The sequence below is a fragment of the Macaca thibetana genome, chromosome 14, assembly GCF_024542745.1.
Source record: "Macaca thibetana thibetana isolate TM-01 chromosome 14, ASM2454274v1, whole genome shotgun sequence".
NCBI lineage: Eukaryota > Metazoa > Chordata > Mammalia > Primates > Cercopithecidae > Macaca > Macaca thibetana.
The window spans coordinates 95,369,928-95,394,856 of NC_065591.1; the positions used below are offsets into that span (position 1 = coordinate 95,369,928).

General features: G+C 33.2%; 1 protein-coding gene across 5 annotated transcripts in view; it reads left to right on the forward strand.

Moving 5' to 3' along the window:
- The window catches only part of DYNC2H1 (dynein cytoplasmic 2 heavy chain 1), a 349,828-nt gene that overhangs the window by 322,579 nt on the left and 2,320 nt on the right, over positions 1-24,929 (forward strand). For all 5 annotated transcript variants that reach the window (XM_050758858.1, XM_050758861.1, XM_050758859.1 and 2 more), the window contains 3 exons: positions 8,470-8,579; positions 9,570-9,651; positions 21,243-21,359. In XM_050758858.1, coding sequence (XP_050614815.1) covers positions 8,470-8,579; positions 9,570-9,651; positions 21,243-21,359 — 309 coding nt within the window. The remainder of the gene's footprint in view (positions 1-8,469; positions 8,580-9,569; positions 9,652-21,242; positions 21,360-24,929) is intronic.

A 24,929-nucleotide genomic window follows, 5' to 3' on the forward strand; every position in this document is an offset into this window, starting at 1 on the left:
GATTAATAGAGTGATACTGTTAGGGAGAAGAGCCAAAGGAATTTTTTTGGTTTCGTTTCGTTTTTTAATATAGGGGATTTTTGACCATATCTATGTTCACTATAAATTTTAAAATTGATAGTACAATAAAAAGGAAGCAATTTTAAGAGTAAAGTTCTTGAAAAGGTTAAGAGGAAATAGGGCCCAATGCACATGTGGAAAGATTGGCCTTAAATAGGAGCTTGAACTATTCACAAAATAAGTTATACTTACAAATTATTATTAATAATTAAGAGGAGATCTATAAGTAGGTGGACATTATAAATTCCTGCTTTGCCACACTAAAAATTAAATACTGTGCCAAAAAGTAATTTTTAATAATCTTGTTTCTCACAGTGGTTCAGGTTCTGCATGAACACCGTAGGGTTTTTAGCCCATGTAACTCAACTCATTTCTCTATTTTGAAAAGTCGGGGAAATGGTAAATAAAAAACTAAGAATGAAATTTTATTACCCGAGATTTTCTCCACAAAGTGATAAAAATATATCACAAAGTTCTACTGAAAAATGGTACTTTTTTATATCAAATATTGAGCCTAGAAACCCGGGTTTATAACTTTAATTTAAAAAACACCAAATCTATGGATGAAACCTCTAGTACTCTAATAGGTGGCTATATTAAGGATGGAGAAGAGTAAGATTTCCTTTTGACAGTAAAAAAAAGATTTACAGTAAAGTAGGGTATGTTCTCTTTCTAGACAAGACTATATCTATTAACTTAATAAAGTTAAACAAGGTAGCAAAATCAATCCAGTGGAGATAGAGCTGTGGAACCTAAAATGTTCCTCAGATCCTTTATGCAGCTTTAGACTTTTCAGTAAGCGATACAATGAGGGGAACCATTAACATAACCCAGTCAAAAAGTGGTTACGATTTTAAAAGTTAGAGTCATTGACTTCAATTTACAGACTTGGAAGAAGCAAGCCTTCCAAGTATCCATCATGCCATTACCACATTCGTCCAATTCATAGAAGTTACTTTGTCCCAGAATCTGCATCCATCACTAGACAGCATGGCTAAACTTTGTTCTTTTTGAAAGGTCTATTATAACTAAGTTTTTTAAGGTAATGGAAATGTGTCACATGCTTTAAATTGTATAAGCACTTGGGTTTACTACTAATGTTTTGTTTCTTGTGGGTATCTCATTAATTCGGGTAAAGTTTTTGTGTTGCTGTTTTGTTAAATCAAGATTTGAGTTTGTTTTTTTTTTTAATGTTTTGTCCAATGTTTTTACCAGATATTGTTGACATCCAAATAATAACCAACAAGGTGGGACCCAAAATACTAGGATTTTTTTTATATTATTTGCAACTCTGATAAATATTGAAAGAAAAAGGCTTAGTCTTTTAATATACCTAAGACATAATTATAAAGGATGATTAACAAGTGGCAGATCCCTTATAGAATTTGAAAACTCTTCAGAAATTTTTTTCACCTTATTGGATGCAGGTTCTATGCTTACTATGCCACAGGTTAAAGGGGGAAGAAAATAATAACTTTCTGTAGAAAAAATAGGATTTTAAGTTGAAAGAAAATAATAAGCAAATCTGGGGAGATTGGGGAGGAGCTTACTACATTATCTACAGTGCTTTTTACTAGAATGAATGGGGGTGATCATGTGTGTGTATGTTCTTCCACAATACTGTTTAACAACATCATGTTCTGCGTATAAATTAGCGTGTGGAGAGATTTCCTATTTAACTTAAAGCTATTTCTAAAAAGATACCTCTTCCACAGGAAAATATTATCCCATTTCTCTGTGGCTCCAGATCTGCTAATTCTGACATTTATATTCTACAAAATGGTTAGAATCTTCAGGGAAATTTAGAATAAGTAAAGGTTAAAATACCATAAAAACAAAGTCCCAAGTCAAACTATTTCTGTGTCTTAGGAGGGGAAATGCAAATAGTTAAGAAGTGGTATCTAGCCTGCAAGGGAACTCAATCCACAGTAGGAGAGAGAAGGGCAGAGAGAGATTTCTTATAGTCAGCTTTCAGCAATATCTTTAAATCTGGAGATAAGAAATGCCAGAAACATCAGAATTTCTTTATAAGTTTATCATGTTAAAGCCCTTCTCAAAACCAATACTTACCTGTTTCTTGCAAAGTTGTTTGGTTGAGATTACTTAAAAACATGAACACGGGGACATGAAAATTTAAGTTTTTTAGAAGTTTTACTTTGAAAAACTCTCAGAAAAACACCACAATGAAGTCATTACTTTAGGAAAATGTTAACCACATTCCAGGTGTAAAACTACAGCTATTGATTTAAATTGATCGAAGATTCTTTTATTTTTCCTTTGTTTCTTAATTTCCACTAGTAACATGTAGAGCTGTAGATATAAAGGTAAAATATATAAAAATTTGTTGTGTTAAAACTGGTAGAAATAAGAAAGACATTTCTGATATGGTGGAATGTGAACAGAGACCTAAAGGAGGTAAGGGAATAGCCTATGCAGGTAAATGTCTGGTAGAAGAGAGTTTCAGGCAGAGGGAACAGCAAGTGCCATGGCCTGAGGCAAAAAGAGTTTTTTGAGAAGGGGCGGCAAATGTGCCTGAAGGAAACAAGACAGAAAAAGGTGTCCAGAGAAGTCAGAAGTTAGGTAGTCAGAGGCAATGGGTTTAGAATTCAGGCAGGAGCAGACAATGCAGGCCTTGTCTGCTATGAAAAGGAAACTGACTTCTGTGAGTGAGACGGGATAACGCTGGGCAACTTTATGAACACTAGACTGTATGCAGAAAGGAAAGGCAACAGTTAGGATTTATATTTGTATTGCCTTTAGATCTTCAAAATATCTTCCTCAAATTATTTTAACACATGTATTAATTGTATTTAACTATTCATGGAAGCTCAGCAATGCCATCTAGTTTTCAAATTGATCCATTGTTTAAAGAATGAGGTTAAGAATTGTCTTACACTCAGCCACGTAATCAATAAGCCAAGAGTGTTATTCATACCACGTCACACACTGAACTTTATATTAAGCAGATCTTCTCTACACATGTGGTAATTATTACGTTTAGAAATTATTCGTTGTCATTGTTCTTCATTAGAATATTGTTTAATGAAAAAATAATGATCTTACTGAAAGCATATTAGAGCCATAATTTTACTAATTGAATTCCAGTTTGCTCCACCTAAAACACTGAAATGTTTTCCTACAAAATATGGCAATTTATAAGCTAATTTTTCTTTTAAATGCTTCTACCTAATACATAATTAGGTAGCATTTTTACAAATTGATATTTTTAAGTCACCAATTAAAAGGCAAAATTTGTCAGATTGGATAAAACAAGACCCAACTATGATGGCTATAAGGCATCATGGCATTGCACTTTAAATATAAATACACAAGTAAGTTAACAGGAAAATGATAGAAAAAGATGTATTATGCTAACACTAGCCAAAAGAAAGCTGGTGTAGCTATTTTAAATATTGAGCAAAATAGGTGTCCCAGCAAAGTTTCTAGCCAGAGATAACAAAGATGATTTTATAATGATAAAGAGATCAAGTCATCAAAAGGACATAACAAAACCAAACTTTTACACACCTAATAACAGAGTTTCAAAATGAATGAAGCAAAAAACTGAGAACTGCAAAGAGAAATAGATGAATCCAGAATTAAAGTTGGAGATTTCAACATACGCCTCTCAGTAACTGAAAGGGTAGATAGCAGATCAGTAAAGATGTAAAAGACCTGAGTGACACTATTAGCTAAATTAATATTTATAGAACATTATCTAACAAAAGCAGAACGCACATTCTTTTCAAGTGCGCACAGGATGTTTGTGGTGGTAGATCTCATTCTGTGCCATAAAGCTAGTCTAAATAAATCGGACAGAATTCAAACCACACTAAGTATGCTTTCTCGCCACAATGGAATTAAGTTAGAAATCAATAACAAAGATTTATGGAAAATCCTAAAATATTTGGAAATAAAATACATACTTGTAAATAACCCATGGGTCAAAGAAGATACCAGAAATAAAGCTGGAAATTAATTTAATTGAATAAAAATTAAAACACAATACATTAAAATGTGGACATGGCACACTGAGAAGAATGATTGCTTAAATTACTTATTTGCATTAAACACTTTTGCCAAGGAACACAGTGCATTAAAACAAAGTGAAATGGCATCAGTTTATAAATGCGTTGCCTTTTACAATATAGAATTGCAATTCTATGTGAATGAAGATAGTCATTAATAGGCTATAGGCTAAACAGACCCACTGGAATATTTTGAAATTTTTCCCATATATTTTCTGTTTTTATATAATTAAGTTCATACTGTGTATACATTTTTGCATTCTGATAAATACATTAGATCCTAAACATTTTCCAATGATATTTAATATTTTTCCAATACCAGTTTTTATCGGCTGTGTAATTTTGTAGTGATATGCCTAATTTAATCAGCTAATTTCTATTTATGCTTCTAATTTGTTATAATTTTACATGAGCAAGCCATGTATAATAATGTCTTGATTATTCCCTTAATTTGTTAATTTGCATTCCAAGAAAGGAATTACTGAGTAAAAGGGCTTGTATTTTTTTTTTTTTTCCTCAGACAGAGTCTTGCTCTGTCACCAAGCTGGAGTGCAGTGGCACGATCTCGGCTCACTGCAGCCTCCGCCTCCCGGGTTCAAGCGATTCTCCTGCCTCAGTCTCCCAAGTAGCTGGGACTACAGGCGCATGACACCACACCCGGCTAATTTTTGTATTTTTAGTAGAGACGGGGTTTTGCCATGTTGGCCAGGATGGTCTCGATCTGTTGACCTCACAATCTACTAACCTTCGCTTCCCAGAGTGCTGGGATTACAGGCATGAGCCATGGTGCCCGGCCAGTGCTCGTATATTTTAAAGCTTTGACACATTTTATTACATTGTTTTATCACGGTGTACCAGTATATACTCCTACCAAACTTTTATCCATGTTGCAACCCTTAGCAACATTTAATCATTATCATTTCTCCTGCTATTCTGTTGGGCTAAAAACCTATCTCAGTTTTACATAACTATTGAAGATGACATCTTGTTTCTATAATTATGTAAACAAATTGTTTACATAATTTTGTTAATGTTATTAATCATTTTCATATTTGTGGTAAATGTGTTTTTCCTATTTAGTTTTAATGGTGTATATATATAGACATAAAATCTTGCATAATATAACCTACATTTCTTTTATCTTTTTAATGAAAGTCCACCATTCTGTAATCAGATGTATAATCTCACCCCTTTTTTTCGTGTGAATTTTTTTCCCTCCATTAATTTATGGAATAAAATTTTACTCTGAATGGTAACTAGCACAGTTTTAGGTTAGAATGTGAATTGAAGATTGAATTTTTTTCCAAACAATAGTTTTTCCCCAGCATAATTGATTGAATAATGTTTTTATTCCTCAGTGACCTTATAATATGTTAAATTCTAACAGTTTTACTCGATTATGATCAGAGACTCAGTTTCTTCCTGGTATGTGGATACACATTTCATAAATGTGTACAAAAACTTGAAAGGAATTTTTCCTCCATAGGGTATCACTGATACATTGGAATCACTTAATTTTTTTTTTTTTTTATCTCATGTTTTTGGCCCTTTGGTATTTTCATAAAATTGTTTTCATGCGCATTTAATTTTGTCACAATAATTATATAGATTTAATTCTATATTTAACTGATTTCATTGCTTATAGCCAATAGGATTAGCCTCTGACTTCTATATCCCTAAAAATATTGGTGTTAATTCATATGTAAAAGATATGGAAAACATTGAGTTTTTTTTTTTTTTTAGAAAGAGATACAGACATGTATGTTTTCTGAACTCTTGCCTATGTAAAAATGATACCTGCTTGTATTACAATTTACTGATAAGTTACCTAGATAATATTCTAGAAGGATAGCCTTTTACCTTCAAAATTCTGTATATTTTGGTCCATAAAGGAGTGGAACTCTCATGACATACTATTTATTTCTTACATAGTTTTCCAGTTATTATCATTTTTCACAACTATCTTTGTATGTCTCATCTCCTCTAACTAAATAAGCTGTTTGCATTCAGTAAATGCTTCTGAGTAAATGAATGTAATTTGAATTCATAAATACTACTACATAATCGACATTTTAAAATAAAATATTGCAATATCATATCACCTTTGAAAATCATTTATGTTATGATAATGGAGGTAAACTAGATAATCTTTATCATTCATTCTAGTTTAGAAGTTTTACTGCCTGTGATTCTAAGTGTTTGTGCGTGTATAATATTTGATAAAGTGCCTGGCCCATTTAGCTGTTCAATTCTATTAGCTATTTATTCACTTATTTCCATGTTACATCCGTTATATGCCATTTGAAGAATTATGGGTATATAGTCTCATAATCATAGAAGGGACTAGAGGTTTTATGTTTAATCTCAAACCTAATCCTTTAAAAGGTTCATGGCCCATAACTTAGAGTAAAGTAAAGAACATTTATGAAAAATATTTGCCAGCTAGTATACTTACAACTTTGTTCAAAGCCCAAGTTATGTGTGCATATTTCTGGTTATTAAAGATAATGCTACTTCTTTATTTTCATGCTTATGAGTATAAAGGTGGTTAAGAGAAAAAAATGTGCTTATCGTTTCTGCACTGTGAAGTTTGCTGTTCAAAGATATTATACATGCTAAAATAATATTTGTTATTTAAACTTTCTCTAATTAAATAACGCCTTTGCATTAGTCTACCTTTAAGCTTAATAGATTAACAAGTTATTTTTTCCTTGGATTAATAACATTTTTACTAAAAGAGCTTTCCCTTCTTGACTAATTATATTATTCAAACAAGTGAAAATCTGATTGTCAGTCATGTTAGTTTGAACATATATATTATATATACATATATACATTCATTACTGGCAACAACTCTTCAGGACATTTGAATTCAAAATTAATTTTACAGCATTAATGAAATAGTAGTATAGTTGGAAATACTTATTAAATGACTGTTTTAAAATAACTGTTATAAAATAACAGGAATAAATATTAACTATAATAAAGATACAGTTAAGTATAATTTGTTATGTTTAGCTAATGAAAGGAATTAGCAGATAATTTAATAAAAAATATTTGATAGGGAATAAATATGCTATGCATAATATTATTTAATTGAAAATAGATACTTTATGAATGCTATCATTGTAGAGGATATATCCAAGAGAAATAATTATGCTTTGCTAAGAAGATCTTTTAAAAGTCTTTTCTGTTTATACAAAACATATTATTCATTGGTAGGGGAACATAGGAACATTTCTGAGTACTATTCAAATGCATTAAGATGTTAATGCAAACACAGCTTTAGAGGTTTTAATTTCTTCTAGACCTGGCTAAGAGATGTAAATGCTTGGGTAAATAATAGGGTGTTACAGTATATGAAAAACATCCTTTCTATGACAGTAATAAATTAAATCAACACAAAGTTTTCCTCGGCTGTTTGTAAATCATGGAAAATGAATTACTGAGTAAATGAGGATTCTCTAAGTTTGTAATAGCTGACATTACTGTACTACCATCTCTGTGCACCGGCTGAACTAATAGACTGATTCAGAAATCATTAGGAAGCTATCTGTTAAAGGATATTATCACCTGCAGGAAATATTAGAGAGAAACAAGTCACTTAAAACTACCTGAGTTTACTTCCTGGTTCCAGCACCTTATTTGACCTTGGGCAAGACCCTTAACCTCACTGTGCCTCCACTTCCTCATTTGTAAAGTGGAGATACTAATAACGACTTGCAGGGTCATGGGAGGTGTAAACTTGGTTGATACATGGAAAGCATATAGTAGGTGTTACACAGACTTTCTGTTGTTTTTGTTATTTGTTCCAAATGGCAATTTAAAAAAATACTTATGAAATGTACTTTCTATTGATATGTATTTCTCCAAATGGAGTATGAATTGATTATTTAAAAACATCTTTTAACACAAAATTATTTCTTCCTGGACATTGCCCTCCACTGTAATACTTGATTCAGTAAGATGGCAAATTCACCATCCAATCTGGAGCTGGAACCCTAATTCAGTTTGCATTGTCAAGAGAACTTTTTAGTTAGGCCTGGATGCTCAGTATTTCGTCAGCACACTAGAAGTGCTGGCCCAAAATGGGATGCCGTACATTAGGTTAATTTTCACGTTTTGGACTTTTTATTTTGAGCAGATTTTTTACCAACAAACAGTTGTGCAAGGAATCTTATTTAAGATGGATGGATATTATGCCAAATTACAATGCCAGACTTTACAATGTAAAATGGAAATATTTTATGTATATTTTCTAGATACCATTTCAGAGCATTTGGAAACTGAATAACTTTCTCATTGAAAATGACTTAAGTCTTTAGTTGACTTATCTTTTAAGTGTGTGTATATTTATATGTTTATATTTCCCCCCCTCTAGAACTGGGTAGATAAAGCTGAAAAACAGGCTCTTCTCTCTGAAACGCTTGACCTATCAGAACTTTTCCATCCAGACACATTTCTTAATGCGCTTCGCCAGGAAACTGCAAGGTAATTAAAATGAAATACTTTATTTGTCGCTGAGGGTAATTAATTTTGCTTTATTGACTTCCTATTACACTGCCCTTGATTGTCAAGAAATAAATTTACGATTGAAACACAGACAGTTCTGTTATTTTCTTATACTCTACTTTAAAATCATACAGTTAACCTTTAGCTTAAAAAAGTATTGCTTTTAATGATGTGTTTTATTTGAATTTAAAAAGATAAAATGTAACTTTTATAATTTTGATTATTTATCTAAACCCGTGCTGTCCACTATGGTAGCCAGAAGTCACATGGACCTATGTAAATGAATTAAAGTAAGAATCAGATTTAAAATTCAGTTTTTCAGTAACTCTAACCACATTTAAAGTGCTCAGTATCCACATGGCTTGTGGCTACCATTTTGGACTGCATGAAAATATTTTTATCTTTGCAGAAAATTCTACTGGACAGTGCTGACCAGGCTCCTTGGTGGAGAACAGGACTTGATGATTAAGATCAAGCTGCTTTTCATACCACACTCAGATTATCATATCATATATATAGTTTTTAATAAGTTAGAATATAATAAAAGGGACATTGTTAAAAATATCCTCAACAAAATTTAGTTGTTTAGTAACTCTCAGAGATATTTCAGTTTGTATTGCTTCAGGATATTATAAACATCAAATTTCAGTTTGGCTAATAAACATTTATTGAACCCCCATCATGTGCCTGCATTTGAGGGTAATGGTCAAAACAGGATTTAAAAATGAAAAAAAGAAAGACCTTATCTATCCTTAAGGAACTTATAGCATCTAAGAGGAGACTGACATATAACAGTTAACTTTGAAAATTTAGTGTGAACTCTAACATATTATGCATAGTTTAATGGTATTATTATTTACACGTGATAAATATTTTAATTTTAAATAAATAGGACTATATCTTCAGTTACTCTTCATATTTTAATTCTAAGGATTATTGATTTGTGACGTTGATGCTTTACCTTTACAGAGCAGTGGGTCGTTCTGTGGATAGCCTTAAATTTGTAGCCTCATGGAAAGGTCGACTACCAGAAGCAAAGCTACAAATTAAGGTACTAGACTAATTTTAGATCTTGGAATCTAAACCTTATCACCACCTGATATAAGAGATTCTGAAATTTTGATCTCAAAGTGACCTATCTTTATAGTTTAAGATCAGTAGAGTTAGATTGTATTATCTATGTGAAAAATCAAAATAAGATTTGGCATGAAACAACTTGTAATAGAAAATACAGACTCTTCTTATGCAAACATAAGAATCTTAGGGATACAGTATTTGAAAGTATAACTTTTAGCACAAATTTATACAAACCATGCAGTTCTTTTACCTTACCTGTTCTAAAATTGAACCTAATATTTATTGTACAATAAACTACATACAGGTTGAGCATCCAAACATCCCTAATCCAAAAATCCAAAACACCCCCAAATCTGAACCTTTTTGATTTTCAATATGATACCACATATTGTCATATTTTGGTCCACATGGGTGGCCAAGATAGTGACACTTTTGCCTTCTGATGGTTCAGTGTGTGCAAACTTTGCTTCAGGCACAAAATTCTTTAAAATATTATATAAAACTACCTTCAGGGTATTTGTATAAAATGTATATGAAACATAAGTGAATTTGGAGTTTCGACTTGGGTCCCATCCCCAAGAGAGTTCATCTGTGTATGTGCAAATAGTCATGCACTGCATAACGATGTTTCTGTCAATGACAGATTGCACATACTACAGTGGTTCCATAAGATTATAACAGGGCTGAAAAAGTCATATTGCCTGATGACATCTTTTGTTCAATGTAACATTTTAGCACACACATTATTTGTGTATTTATAGTGATGCTAGTGTAAACAAATCTGCACTGCCAGTTACATAAAAGTAAAGCATATATAATTATATATAGCACATAATACTTGATAAGGATAACTGTTCATGCTTTATTTACTATATAATACCTTTTATCATTATTTCAGAGTGTACTCCTTCTAATTATATTCTTCAAAAAGTTAACTGTTAGCCTCAGGCAGGTCCTTCAGGAGGTATTCCAGAAGAAGGCATTGTAACCATAGGAGATGACAGCTCCATGCCTGTTATTGCCCCTAAAGACCTTCCAGTGGCATAAGATAGGCCTAGGCTAATGTGTGCATTTATGTCTTCATTTTTAACAAAAAAGTTTAAATTGTAAAAATTAAATTTTAAAAAGAAAAAACTTAAAAAATAATGATATAGAAATATTTTTATACTTTTTGACTCTTGTAAATAACACTTAGCTTAAGAGAAACACATTGTACAGATGTGTAAAAATTCAAAAGTATAAAGTAAAAAGTGTTTATGTTTAAAACGCCTGGGCTCAAGTGATCCTCCTGCCTCGGCCTCCCAAAGTGCTAGGATTACAGGCATGAGCTATTGCACTTGACCTGACTATAGTTCTTTAATGCAGTTAACTATATGCAACTAGCTTTTCAGAAATTCCATTCATATAGTTCTAGTTCGCTGCTCAAAACACTTTTTACTTTATACTTTAAATTTTTACATATCTTGTGTTTATGTTTTAAGCTAAGTGCTATTTATAAAAGTCAAAAGGTTAAAAAAATAAAAATATAAAGTGAAAAGTTACAGTAAGCTAAGGTTAATTTATTAAAGAAAATTATTTTTAACAAATTTAGTGAAGCCTAAGTGTCCAGTGTTTATTAAGTCTACAGTAATATATAATAGTGTCCTAGGCCTTCACATTCATTCACCACTTATTCACTGACTCACCCAGAGCAACTGACATTCTTTCAAGCTCCATTCATGGTAAGTGCCCTAAACAGGTATAGGATTTTTTAAATCTTTTATACTCTCTTTACTGTATATTTTCTATACATAGATCTGTTTAGGTCTATAAACACTTACCATGTGTTCCAGTTGCCTACAGTATTCAACACAATTACATGCTGTACAGATTTGTTTCCTAGGAGCAATAGGCTATACCATCTAGCCTAGGTATGTAGTAGGCTATACCATGTAGGTTTACGTAAGTACACTCTCATGTTCACACAGTGATGAAGTCACCTAATGATCCATTTCTCAGGATATATTCCCATCATTAAGTGATGCATGACTGTATTTCAAAATTCAAAAAACAAATTCAAAATCAAAAACACTTTGTTCCTGAGCATTTTAAGGGATACTCAACCTGTATAAAGTGTAGTATATAAAAAATCAGTATATAAAAAATCTTGTCCTCAGGGAGCTTATAATTTGTGAGTACATTAGTTAACTGTTTTTTTTTTTTTTTTTTTTTTTAAGCCACCCTAATGATCTATTTCTTTTGCAGTACAAATTTTTGTTAGCTCTTTTTCCTGTTAAAATCTATTATTTTTACAGTAACAGGTAATCATTCAAACATTAACAAAAATAATTTAAAAGTCTGTGATGGAAACTTTTTCCCCAGCAACCCCAACCTCCTTTCATATCGCTAGCCTGTCTTCCACTATCATTCCTTGCCATTCCTCTTTCCCATTTCCTTACATAGAATTGCCCTCTTAACATTTTTTTTCACTGTAAAACTTTAAGCTGGTCTCAAACTTCTGGGCTCAAGTGATCCACCTGCCTCGGCCTCCCAAAGCGACAAGATTACAGGCATGAACCAATGCATTTGACCTGGCTATAGTTCTTTAATGCAGTAAACTTTATGCAACTAACTTTTCAGAAATTCCATTCATATAGTTGGTTCCCTGCTCAAAAAATTTGTTTTCATATTACTACTGTTGTCTAACATACTCTATCATTTATATTTGTTGTCTTATTCTAGTGGAATTCAAGTCCAATGAGAGTAGTAACAATAGCCGTTACATAATAAGCACTTGATCAAACCCTTTCTGAATGGTTGAGGGTGTACAATAGGAGAGGCACTGTAGTAGGTGTTTCTAGCATCGGCCGTAAGGGTATAGAGTGCCAGAAATCTGATCATTACCAACAAGCTAGATCTTTCCCTTTTGGCTCTATGGACTGCCATAAAATTCTCACTTAAAGCTGAAGGAGTTAGGAAAGTTTTCTTTCATTTCTTTGCATTTAATTTTGTTTTGTTTTGTTGAGATGGGGTTTTGCTACGTGGCCCAGGGTGAATTTGAACTCTTGGGCTCAAGCAATCCTCCTGCCTCAGCTGCTTGAGTAGCTGGGATTACAGGCACGCACCACCACACCCAGCTTCTTTACGTTTTATGTTAACGGTAGCCCCTAGCTCATGAGAAATACCTTGGCTATTACCGGTGGGTCATACACTGCTGTCCAATTGTCAGGAGCGGAAAGGAACACGGAACATGTATATTTAGTGTCTGGCAGCTGTGAACCATGCATGTAATTATAGCATCATTATTTAATTTAGGAGTATAATAAGCAAGGGAAACCGGTTTTATTGTGTCAAAATGTGTTCCTATTTCCCAAAGTATGTTGCCCGTGCTTTCAGAATGGGAATAAAGTCATGGACAACCAGAAAATCCCAAGCTTATATAATTGTTTTGTACATTGGGGCAGTGGGGGGGGGCAGGGGGTGGGCTGCGCTGGTAGTAAAATAAGATTATTAGTATCTAAAAAAGAGCTATGTGACATTTTTAAGCAATTAATGGGGCAGTCTGAGCCTTGGCCATCACAGTTATCAGTAGATTTCAATAATAACTTCATTGACATGTTTATTATGAGGATCTCTGAATATATATGTATAATCTGTGTATATATAATGAATATATATTTTATATATATATTCAGATTCTATATATGATTAAGATTTATATAGGTAGGAAATATTTGTTTCTTAGAAAACTAAGTATATTTTCATATAAAGTTCCCTATATCTAGTAAGCGAAATTCTTTTATTTTTCATTTGGGATTCATTAAAAGATATCTTATTGTTAAAAATTAAAATACTCACTTGTAAATATTTAGTAACCTAAATAAGCATGGTATAATGACTAGAAAATAATTGCCATTTTTGTTACTAATGTATTTCCACACATATTTACAACTTTAATTTTAAAAGCCATCTCTACACATGAGATTTAAGATAATTCGACAGAACTTTTCCTCTCTCTGGTCCACTCATGTGAGCTATAAAAGCACATTTTCTAACTTTCTCACCTGCAGTTTCCAGTAATATTATCAGGGAAGAAGTCTTTGTAAGGCTGTCACTGTTAGCACTTGACAAAATTAGTAAGTTCACTTGTCCACTGAGGCTCCTTTTAATTATGTTTTTCAACAAAGGGGATTGTTTCAATAGGAGAACTTTGGATTTGAATTATACTTGAATTTTACTATCACTATAATTTTATTAGTTTTTTTTAAAATCTCTATCGCCATAGACTGAATTAAACAGTGAGGCTGTAGTTCTCCAAACCAATCAATATCTTAAACCCTCTAGACCTACTTGAGAGAACATATTTATATATTGATTTTCAGTTCCTGAACATGGCCCTCTAAAATTTCTGCCATTATTGATCTATTATGTGTTAAATAGTACTTGAAAACTTGATATGGCAAAATACATAAATCAAGCTCCTGTTCATCCTACGTGTTACATCTTCCTCCAAGGCCGAGAGAGGATTGCCCTAGCAGCACTTCAAGTGCTCAGTAGCCATATGTGGTATAGTATATACAGTAACCACACATGGCTGCTGGGCACATATGGGTACTATACTGTAGCTCTGCATGGAACAGTCAGTTCCCTAGGAAAATTTAAACAGCCTTTGGTCTTCAAGGATTTTTTCAATAATGTTTAATAATTTCTATTATTAAACATTTTAAACAAATACAGAAGACAGAGTAGTAAAATGAGTCTGCATATTCCAAGGTTTTAAGATTTAGAAACATTCCCCCTTTTTCTCTTTTTATTGTTAAAACACATTTCAGATATCATTTTATTTTACCCATGGTTCTGAATGTGTTTCTTTAAAACTATATGTTTTCTTAAATGTAATGTATTATCACAAATATCAAAATTAAAATTCCTTGGAATCGGTCCAAAACAATATTGACCAGTCTCCAAAAGAACTCTTTCCAATGGTTTGAATCAGGGTCAAAATAATGAAACGAGACGTAACATTGCATTTGGTTATGTGCCTTAAGTCTTTTTATATCTAAATCAGGTTCCATCTTTCATTTAATACCACTGTTTGTTACAGGAGTGGGGTCATTTCTCCTATAGAATGATGTACATTCTGCATTCATCTGCTTGCTTCATTATGGTAGTAAGCTTTTGTTCCTCTGTCTCTCATTCCTTATAAATATAAATTAATTCCAAAGATCTAATTACATTCTTTTTTTTTTTTTTTTGTGGAGGGGCAACAAAAATACTTCATAAGTGGCACTGTGTTCTTCATTTTACATTGTATGATGAGGCACACACGTGTTGTTTTCTTGTTTTCTTGCCTAACATTGATTCATGTGTACAGGCAGTGACAGCCTCATTCCTCATATAACATTTCTCATCAGTATTTCATCTAATAGTTTTAACCATTGATCACTGCTTGGATAACTAGGGATGCATACTGATTCTTCTAATTCTGTTATTCCTTCCACATTTATTAGCTAAAATTCTTCTGCAAAGAGGCTTCAATTAGGTCTGTGTAGTTACCTGGATACTATGAAATACATTTTTTATTGAAAATAAAGAATGCTTAATTTTTTCATTTAAACTGGGAAAATTCATTCTTTCTTTCAAAAGATGCTGTTGATACATAGTTTCCAGCAGTGTTGAGTGACATTTTCTCTTTAAGTATCGTTGTGAGTTTCTTGTATGTCTAATGTTTCAGTAAATTGCATTTATTATTCTTTTTCATTTGCAGTTGTCTCTGGTCTTTGGCATATATGTGATGCCTCTTAATGTTGACCTGTATATCTTTCTTTTTTCTTTTTAGAGGAGGGGGTAAACCTTAATAGTGAAGTGTAGCATCATACACAAAAATGCACAAATCTTCAGAGTACAGTTTATGAATTTTCAATAAGTGAATAAACCTATGAAACCATCATGAAAATCAGTATTAATATTTTATGGTGATTCTTTCTCAAAAATTCTGTTTACAATTAAATGGACCTAACACATATAGTACAAACCTTATTTTTCTTTCAGTATACTGTAAACAACTGAAAACCACTAAAGATGGCCCAGGGAGATTATGATTCATCCACTCTTATCTAAATGCATACTAATGATAGGTAAAATATAAAAAAAGGAAATCACAAACCTTAGCTGGCTTGAAATACAAGATAAGTATTACATTGTGTCAGAAACAGGACAGAAAATAAAATTATAAGTAAGGCCAAAAATAGATAGATTGAGCTGTAAGTCCAGAATTAGGAAGCAATGAAGTATGGCTTTTTTAGAGTAAAAGGAATTAGTAGTGCTAAATGTTACATAGGACTATAACCAGGCTCGTTGCTTGTTGAATCCAGTTCTGAGGTTAGGCTCTCCATATCCCCAGTAAAAGGAGACTGAATAAAGCTGTTGCAGGCCTGGCGCGGTGGCTCCCAGCACGTTAGGAGGCTGAGGCAAGCGGATCGCTTGAGCCCAGTAGTTTAAGACCAGCCTGGGCAACATGGAAGAACCCTGTTTCTACTACAAATACAAAAAATTAGCCAGGCCTGGTGGTGCATGCCTGTCATTTCAGCTACTCAAGAGGCTGAGGTGGGAGAATCATCTGAACCCAGGAGATCAAGGCTGCAGTGAGCTGTGATCATGCCACTGTATTCCAGCCTGGTCAATGGGAGTGAAACCCTGCCTCAAATAACTAAACAAACAAAATAAAGCTGTTGCAGAATCACTGATTGAGTTTATGGCATTACAAAAATCTGTAGGCTTAAGAAAACTGAAAGACAAAGAAATAGCCTGACTCCTTAGATGCTGAATCTCACTGCCTATCCACAAGATCTGCAGTATCCCAACATCGCCAGAACAGAACCCCCAAACTGGCATTATAAATACCGTATGTACGTAGATATGGAAGGGACAGTACAGAGGTCTATGGAGGGAAAATACAGCTCAAGATGAACCTAGAATCCAAAATCCAAAATAAATGGGGAAAAATAACTAATCCAAAAAAGAAAACTAACAAAATCATCAGATGAAACAGTCAAGTTTGTTGTTAATTTTATAGAAAAAGCTGACAAAAAAGTTATACTATTTTAGTTTCCTTGAACAGATAGATACATGAAGGAATAACGTTCAGTACAAAATAAGAACTTCCGGCGGAGAAACAGGGAGAGATAATACAGTTATAGTTGAAAGTAATGTCAGAAATGAAAAATGTAGTCTTTAAATGAAAAAATTGATAGACAAAATATACATTAGATATGATTGAAGAAGACATGATACATTGGTTATGTTAGGAGACATAGACAATAGTTTCAGATACTGTATCCTATTTCTAAAAGGATTTCTAGAAGTATAAAACAGAATGACAGAGAAGTGAAATTTGAAAAACTAATTCAGGAATATTCTAGAATTGGAGAATGATGAGTTCTTGGATGCAAAACATCTGCAAAGTACCAAAAATAATAAACAAAAGTGAATTCAGTTTCACACCTAATCGCACTATAGCAAAGCTAGTCAATATCCACATTAAAGAGGAAAATCTTCAAAGTTACCAGATAAAACATCAGATTTTCTACCAAAATAATCACCATGTTGACAGCAGACTTTTCATTCACAACACTAGATGTCAGAAGACAGTAAAATAATATATTCGAATTGATGAGGAAAAATAATTGTTAAACTCAAACTTTATTGCCATCTAAAATATTCAATAATGAAAGCAATAAAAAGATACTTCAGGAACCCAAAGACCACCAGAATTCACCACTCACATACAGCCTCAATAAAAGCAATATTGAAACATGTACTTCTGTAAAAAGTAAAGCCAGAGAGAAAGTAATGAACACCTAAAACAATAGTGAACCCCAAATTAACAAATAATTTTAGTGTGAAATTTAACTTAAATTTAAGTAACTTAAATATTGACTGTAAAATGTTCTGTTTAAGCTGAAAATCTAAACAGCAATAATTCAATTAGATATGATGTGTTAAAATTCATACTGTGTTCAGTACTGAATGCTTTAAGAATTTATTAGAAAGGTTTACACTTAATTACGCATTTAAATGTAGATGGTAAAACACTAAAATACATATACAATCCACAGCAGAAATGGAGAAAAAGTAAACAAAAAAGGTAAAGAGAAAAAAATGTAAAATAATAGAAATAACACCAAATATATGACTATTGTAAACATATTAATCCTACCAATTAAGAGATAGAGATGATCAGACTGAGGAAAAAATAAAATCCAGTTAAATGGTACTTAAATGTACTTAATGTATATTTAAGTCATGATCACACAGATAATTTGAGAAGTGGAAAAATACATGAAAGAAGAACTTAATGGTGAAATGTCAGACTTTCCAAAATCAAATTTTAAAGTTTAATGCAATTTCAACCAATATTCCAAAGTGTGTGTGTTTTTTTTTTTCAAATATGTGGTACATGAGTTTGAGTTAGCATTTGCTCAAACTAGCTCAAAACTTAGTGGCTTAGAATACCAATTTATTATTTTCTTACAATTCTGTGGTTTGCCTAGTAGGTCCTTTGCTGATTTACTCAGACCCACTCTGCATCTACATTCAACTAGGTCAGTTAGAAGGGAAGGTCCATCCTGGCCTCATTCACATATATGGCAACTGGTGCTAGCTCGGTCCTTCATGTGCCCTCTCATACTCTAGGTACTTCATACTGAGGTATCTCAGTCCTTCACATGCCTTCTCATACTCTAGTAGACTAGGAGAGCTTCCTTATTTGGTGGTTTCAGTGCAGCATTTCTAGAAGGCAGAGCCTTTTAAAGCCTAGCTTCAGAAGTTGCTTAAAGCCCTTGTACCACATTCTATTGATCAAGGCAATTTAAAAGGCCAGCCCAAGTTCAAGGTGTAGAAAAGAAACTCCACCTCCTGATGGAAGCAGCAGCCAAGCTTACTTGGCAAAGGGGTGCATATTAGGAGGAGAGAAATTTGGGGCCATATTTTGCACTGTGTCACAATATTGTTATTGTTATTATTAAACGATGGCAGTTGAGACAGTATTGTATTGGTTTAGGGAAAGACAGACTAATGAAACACAAAAGAAAGTCCAGAAACAAACTGATGCCAGTACGGAAACTTGACACATGACAAAAGTAGGGTTGGTTACAAATTAGGGGCTTGGAAGGACTATTTGATAAATAATTCTGAAACAATTGCTCACTCATTTAGAAAATGATAAAATTTGAACCATACTTTATATTATAAATAAAAATGGACTCTGAAGGTTTAAAAAGTTACAGAAACAAAACTGTTTGAAAGAGAAGACTTTTAGAAAAAAAATACAGGAAAATACTCAGGATTTCTTTAGAAACAAAAGAAGTAAAAGTCTTAAAGGAAAAAGCTGATAAATTTGCTCCCCTGAAATTAAAAAGATACCACAGAAAGTGAAAACACAGGCCACAGACCAGGAGAAGATACTAGTATCTTGTATAACTGACAAAGGATTAGTACCTAAAACAGATAAAGGACATTCATAGATCATTCTTTTAAAGAAAATGTCCATAGTAAGGAAAAGGTGGAGGTGGGCAAAGGATTTTAATAGGCAACTTACATGAAGAGGAAACCTGAATGGCTAATAAACATAAGGAAAAGTACTTGTTCTTACTAGTAACTAGGAATGAAATTAAGACCAAAATTTGATTCCATTTCATGCTCATCAGATTGGCAAAATTTTTAGGTCTCAACAGACCAAGTATTGGCAAGATTGTAGCATAATGTAAATTCTTACATATGACAAGTAAGAGTATAGATTGATAGAGTTACTTTGGGGAATAATTGGCCAATATTAGGTAAAATTGAGATTGACCACACTCTTCAACCTAGTAATTTAATATATCTAGAGAAATTCATGCAAATGTGTATAAGGAAGTACACAGCATGGTTATTGCAGTGTTTTTTTAAATAATGGAAAGCAGTTGGAAATATTCACAAGCAGAAAAATGGATAAATTTTTGTATATTAACAAATGAAATATTGTATAGCTATTGGAAATGAAAGAACAAAATGGATGCACCTTAAAACCAACAATGAAGGAAAAGAGTAGGTTGCATGTTACCCTTTACATAGAGATTGGAAACATGAAAAACAATGCTATTTATTGTTCATAGCTACAGATAAAACTAAATTCAGGCCAGAATATTTTTGCAACTCTTCAAGAGACCAGTATATCACATTAGTGGTATAGTAGAAAGAGTATTTAAGTATTAAATAATTATATTATCATCCCAGCTCTTTTACTAACAACAAAGTTACTTATCTTTTCCTTGCAACAGCAACCTTACTGTAAAATTCAAGTAATGAAATCATTCAAAACTATTCGTTAAGGGATTCTCTCCTAGCACCTAAACCATTCCCTGACTATATGTCACGGAAAATTATCTTAACTCTTCCAACTTAGCGTTCCCTTCATTCTAAATTCTATAGTTCTTTCATTTTAGTATGTTAAAATTCCAAGGCACTGTGTGTGTGTGTGTGTGTGTGTGTGTATATATTTTTTTGTTTGTTTGTTTGTTTGAGGCGGAGTCTTGCTCTTTTGCCCAGGCTGGAGTGCAGTGGCACAGTCTCGGCTCACTGCAAGCTCCGCCTCCCAGGTTCACGCCATTCTCCTACCTCAGCCTTTCGAGTAGCTGGGACTACAGGCACCCGCCACCATGCCCAGCTAATTTTTTGTTTTTTTAGTAGAGACAGGGTTTCACCGTGTTAGCCAGGATGGTCTCAATCTCCTGACCTCATGATCCGTCCGCCTCGGCCTCCCAAAGTGCTGGGATTACAGGTGTGAGCCACTGCGCCCAGCCGGCACTGTATATTTTAAGATTGTTTATATTTTGTACCAAGTTCCAATTATGATAATATAGATGTGGCTCTTAAGGCAAAGTGCCAGAAGAGCTATAAATGCCAAATACTGACTCTACATTTGTTGCCTTTAGATAGGCTAGATTAACTGCAGAAACTAAAAGAATGAAGAGTTTCAAAGAAGAAATAATGAAGCTAATAATAACAAAAGAACCATGTTTTCATTTTCAGGATTTCTTACATTTACACTAAGGTTACCTTAAAGACATGGATTCTTTCTTCTAATTCTTCTTTCATATCCATATCGCATGTCAGTTTTTTTCATTACATTTTCTGAACTTTATTCTATTCCTTAAAAGGTGTCAGAATTCTAGGTCGGGAATACAACGTTTGCTGTCTAATTATGCTTTTCTCCCTTCCCTCGTGGAGAAAGAATAACTTTTTGGCTTTTGCCACTGTATTTCTATTTACACTAATATCAAGACACCTGAGGTTGCATAACTGATGAGATTTATAAGTAATTTAAAAAATATATTTGCTAAAAATGAGAAATCAGTCTAAAAGAAGTTGACGGTGAACACTAGTCCAGGCCTTACCGACTTTATTCTCAAATACAGTACCATAATCTTTGTTTTCATATATTTGGAATCAGTGAACACAATGGAAAGCATTGCTTTTAAGATAGAATAAACTTTGACGTTTGAGACTTTAATGCATATTTTCATGACTTATTTGTTTCCACGGCAGATCAGTGGCTTGTTACTAGAAGGATGTAGTTTTGATGGAAATCAACTTTCTGAAAATCAGCTTGATTCTCCTAGCGTGTCATCAGTGCTCCCTTGTTTTATGGGCTGGATTCCACAGGTAATACATTTTCAACAAGCATAAGTTTTAATAGTATCAGTTCACTCTTAGATTTTATCTTTGGAAGAAGACATTCTTGTGACCTGTGTATTTTTGTTTGCTTTCTAATCTCACCTGCATTTGAACAAATTTGCAGTCAAAAAATTTTATCCTTTATCACGTTTAAGATGTACAAGACATTTGAAAACTTGGATTTTGATTGAAAAACTTTGGGCTTTGATTTTGTTGTAGAAAGAATAACATAGTATTAATTTCTAGAGAGTTTATAGCCTGGTAATAAAAAGGCCTTTAATGATAATAAGAACTACCATGAGTTGCATTCGTGTTATTTTCAGCAATGTGCATTAGGTGCTTTATATGCTTTACCTAAAATCCTCCTCAAAGCAGCCATGCAAGGCAGATATTATTATTCCCACTTTCAAATGAGGAAACATGCTCATGTAGGTTAAATGACTTCTTGTAGTTAGCTACACAGAGAGTGACAGAATTAAGGTGTTAATAGATGTATGGCTTTGTATCACACAATGTCATTTGGCAGCTGATAGATGGATGAAGAAAACAATCTTAAAGACTTACTTAGTTAACTTTTTTCATTTCAAAACAGTTATTGAAAGAACTTTCAGCAGTAGAACTTGGGGTATGCATGTCTTTAAAATAGGACATAGTTGTAAATGAAGCACATAACTTTTTCTTAATAAAGTTTAAGAATGCACATATGACTACATGTGAATAAACTTTAAAGTTCTGATTCTGTATCTAATGAGCAACAAAACTATTTCACGTATTGCTTACTAGAAGAAAAATGAGCTTTCTCATTGGGAAATAATGTGTTGAATTTTCCAGTTATTGTCTTTCTCCTTATAAAATAAAAATTAAATGCACCAGAGTATTTATTTAAGGAAAATGTTAAAAAGCGATAGCAATTAGCAACATTGCCAAGAATTACGAGAGTATCCTCTGACCTAAAAGAGCATATGTTTCTGTCAAAATTCCCTATTTTTCCCCCATATCAGCTTCATTTTCTCCAAAATTAGAGTGACTATGAGATAAAGGAGAGAGAAGAGATTGAAAGAATCATTGTTTACTTCATTCTTGCTGTTAATTCCTATAAGAATTTTCTACAAAAATTTGATATTATGAATGACACATTTTTATCTTAGGTGTGTAAATCAAGTTGAAAGTTATATACAAAAGGTGGGAATTTGTCAAGGGTTGTGAATATAACATACAAAATTGTTTAGGATGACACAGATAAATTCCAATGAATTTAAATTATATAAACTACTAATTCGCTGGAAAATAAAATCCATATAATGATCATGAGGAGGCGGAAAAAAAGTAGGGCAAGTATAAACAGGTTCCCTTGAGGAAAAACCCAAACAATAAAAACAGAGCTTGGAGAGCAACTAAGAATAAATATAGGAGAAAATGACCTGGAGCAATACCCACGTACTTGACCACAAACTGAACACAAATCAGGAATGCAGTGCTGTCATGGACAAAGCCAGTCTGTTACTGGGTTATATGAAAAGTGATGTGACTTTACAAGACTAGAAATTGATAGCTTGGCAATATTTTACTTTGTGTGTTATTCCTCTCCAATTTTATTTGTCACACTTCTAAAATGTCAGGATTGGAATAAAAAGCTAAAAATAATTTAATTTCAAAAATAGCTCATATAAAGACAGGTAAAATGAATTGAGCATTTATCCTATAGAAGACATGACTAAAAGGTAATGTGAACTTTTTACTCTTTTTCTGTAAGATTTTCTTCTGGGCCTTTGCACTTGTACATGACATGAAATAGAAGAATTTGTTAGTGCTTCCCCACCTCCTACTTCTCCTTCTTTCTTTACAGTGAGCTTCCTCCTTTTGCTATGATCATACTACTTTTCAGAATGTCTCTCCCATATCAGCTAAGAAGGAAAGAACATGAGATCTACTAGTAAGTGTTTCAGAACACAAAGTTCTCTAGCGCAGCAGACCTAAATTGTAGTCCAAGTTCCCAAGCTTATGAATTAGGTGATTTAAGCAAGGTACCTAACTTCACTGAGCCAGTTGCCTCATTTGAAAATGGAGGTAATAATGTTTCTGTAGGATCATGTTGAGGATTAAATATGTTTGTGTATGTGTAAAGTACTTAGCACACTGCTTCATACACGGTAAGTCAAGTTTATCCTATTGTCAATATTTTAAACTGTTTATAATGCTATAATGTTTTATCTTATTTCATATGGTACTTTTTAGTTTACCAGTACTTTCACTCATATTAAGTTATTGTTGAGTTTTTATATACCAGATGTTATGCTGAACCCTGGGGTTACAAAGATAAACAGATTTCTCCTGCAGAGTCTTCCGCCAACTGGGGGAGCAAATAAGCAAAGAGACTACTACAGTTCAGAATCATTAGAGAGGTTTATATAAAGTGCTTTGACAGATGAGGGAGGCTTCAACTCTACCGTGTGTGAACAAATGAGGGAAAGTCAGCTGACCTCGCTGAGAGAGGTGGCAGCTTCTCTTGAACTGTTACTTGAATTTTAGTAAGAAGAGTTTAAGGACAAATTCAAAAAAGATAGGGTAACAAGGCATTCCAGACAGAAGGAGCAGCATGCGTAAATATATGCAGGTAGAAAAGAGCTTAGGATATTCTGGGAACTGCAAGTGTCGTACATCTGGAGCATATAGTTCATATGGAAGAATGGTGGGGGATGCGGCCAGAAAGGAAGGCCAAGACCAAGTATGATAAGCTGAGTAGCCATGCCAAGGAGTTTAGACCACCTTATGGTCAGTAGGAAGCCATCAAGAATTTAGAACAGGGCCAGGCATGGTGGCTCACACCTGTAATCCCAGCATTTTGGGAGGCCAAGGCAGGAGAATCACTTGAGCCCAGGAGTTAGAGCCTGGCTTGGGCAACATAGCAAGACCCCATCTTTATTAAATAAAAAAAGAATTTAAAAAAATTTTTTTAAAGAATTGAGAACAGGGGTATAGTAAGATCAGATTTGTAGTTTTAGAAAATCAGTCTAGCAGTGAGTGGGTCGATAGTAGATTGGCACACTGTGAGATACAGTTATACCTGAGTCTCATAACAATCCTATGGGTTTGGTACAGCAAATTTTCTATCTTTCTGATGGAAAGACTGAGAATCAGGTAAGTTAAATGATTTATGAGTTCCACAGTGGTAGCATTAGTGTTTGGACAATCATAATGAACATTTATTTGCACTGATTACATACCAAGCACTATGCAAGGTGTTTCAAATACAAGGTATTTAAGCTTTTAAAAAATTTTTGAAATAGGAATTGTAATCTCCATTTTGGGTAGGAAATGGAGGTTTAAAAGATTATGTAACTTACGCAAGATCACATAGTTAATAGGTAGGCAACTAAGATTCATATTCAGGTGTCTCTCTTAAACCTTAGAACTAATCCTGAGACACCCTAACAGTATAAATTAGGGTTTGGAAAACCATGGCCTATAGGTGCTAACATTCATATACTAGAGTGTTTTGCTGCTAACTCTAGAGTGTTTTGTCAACTGTAATATCTGTGACAACTTTGCCACTTCCTA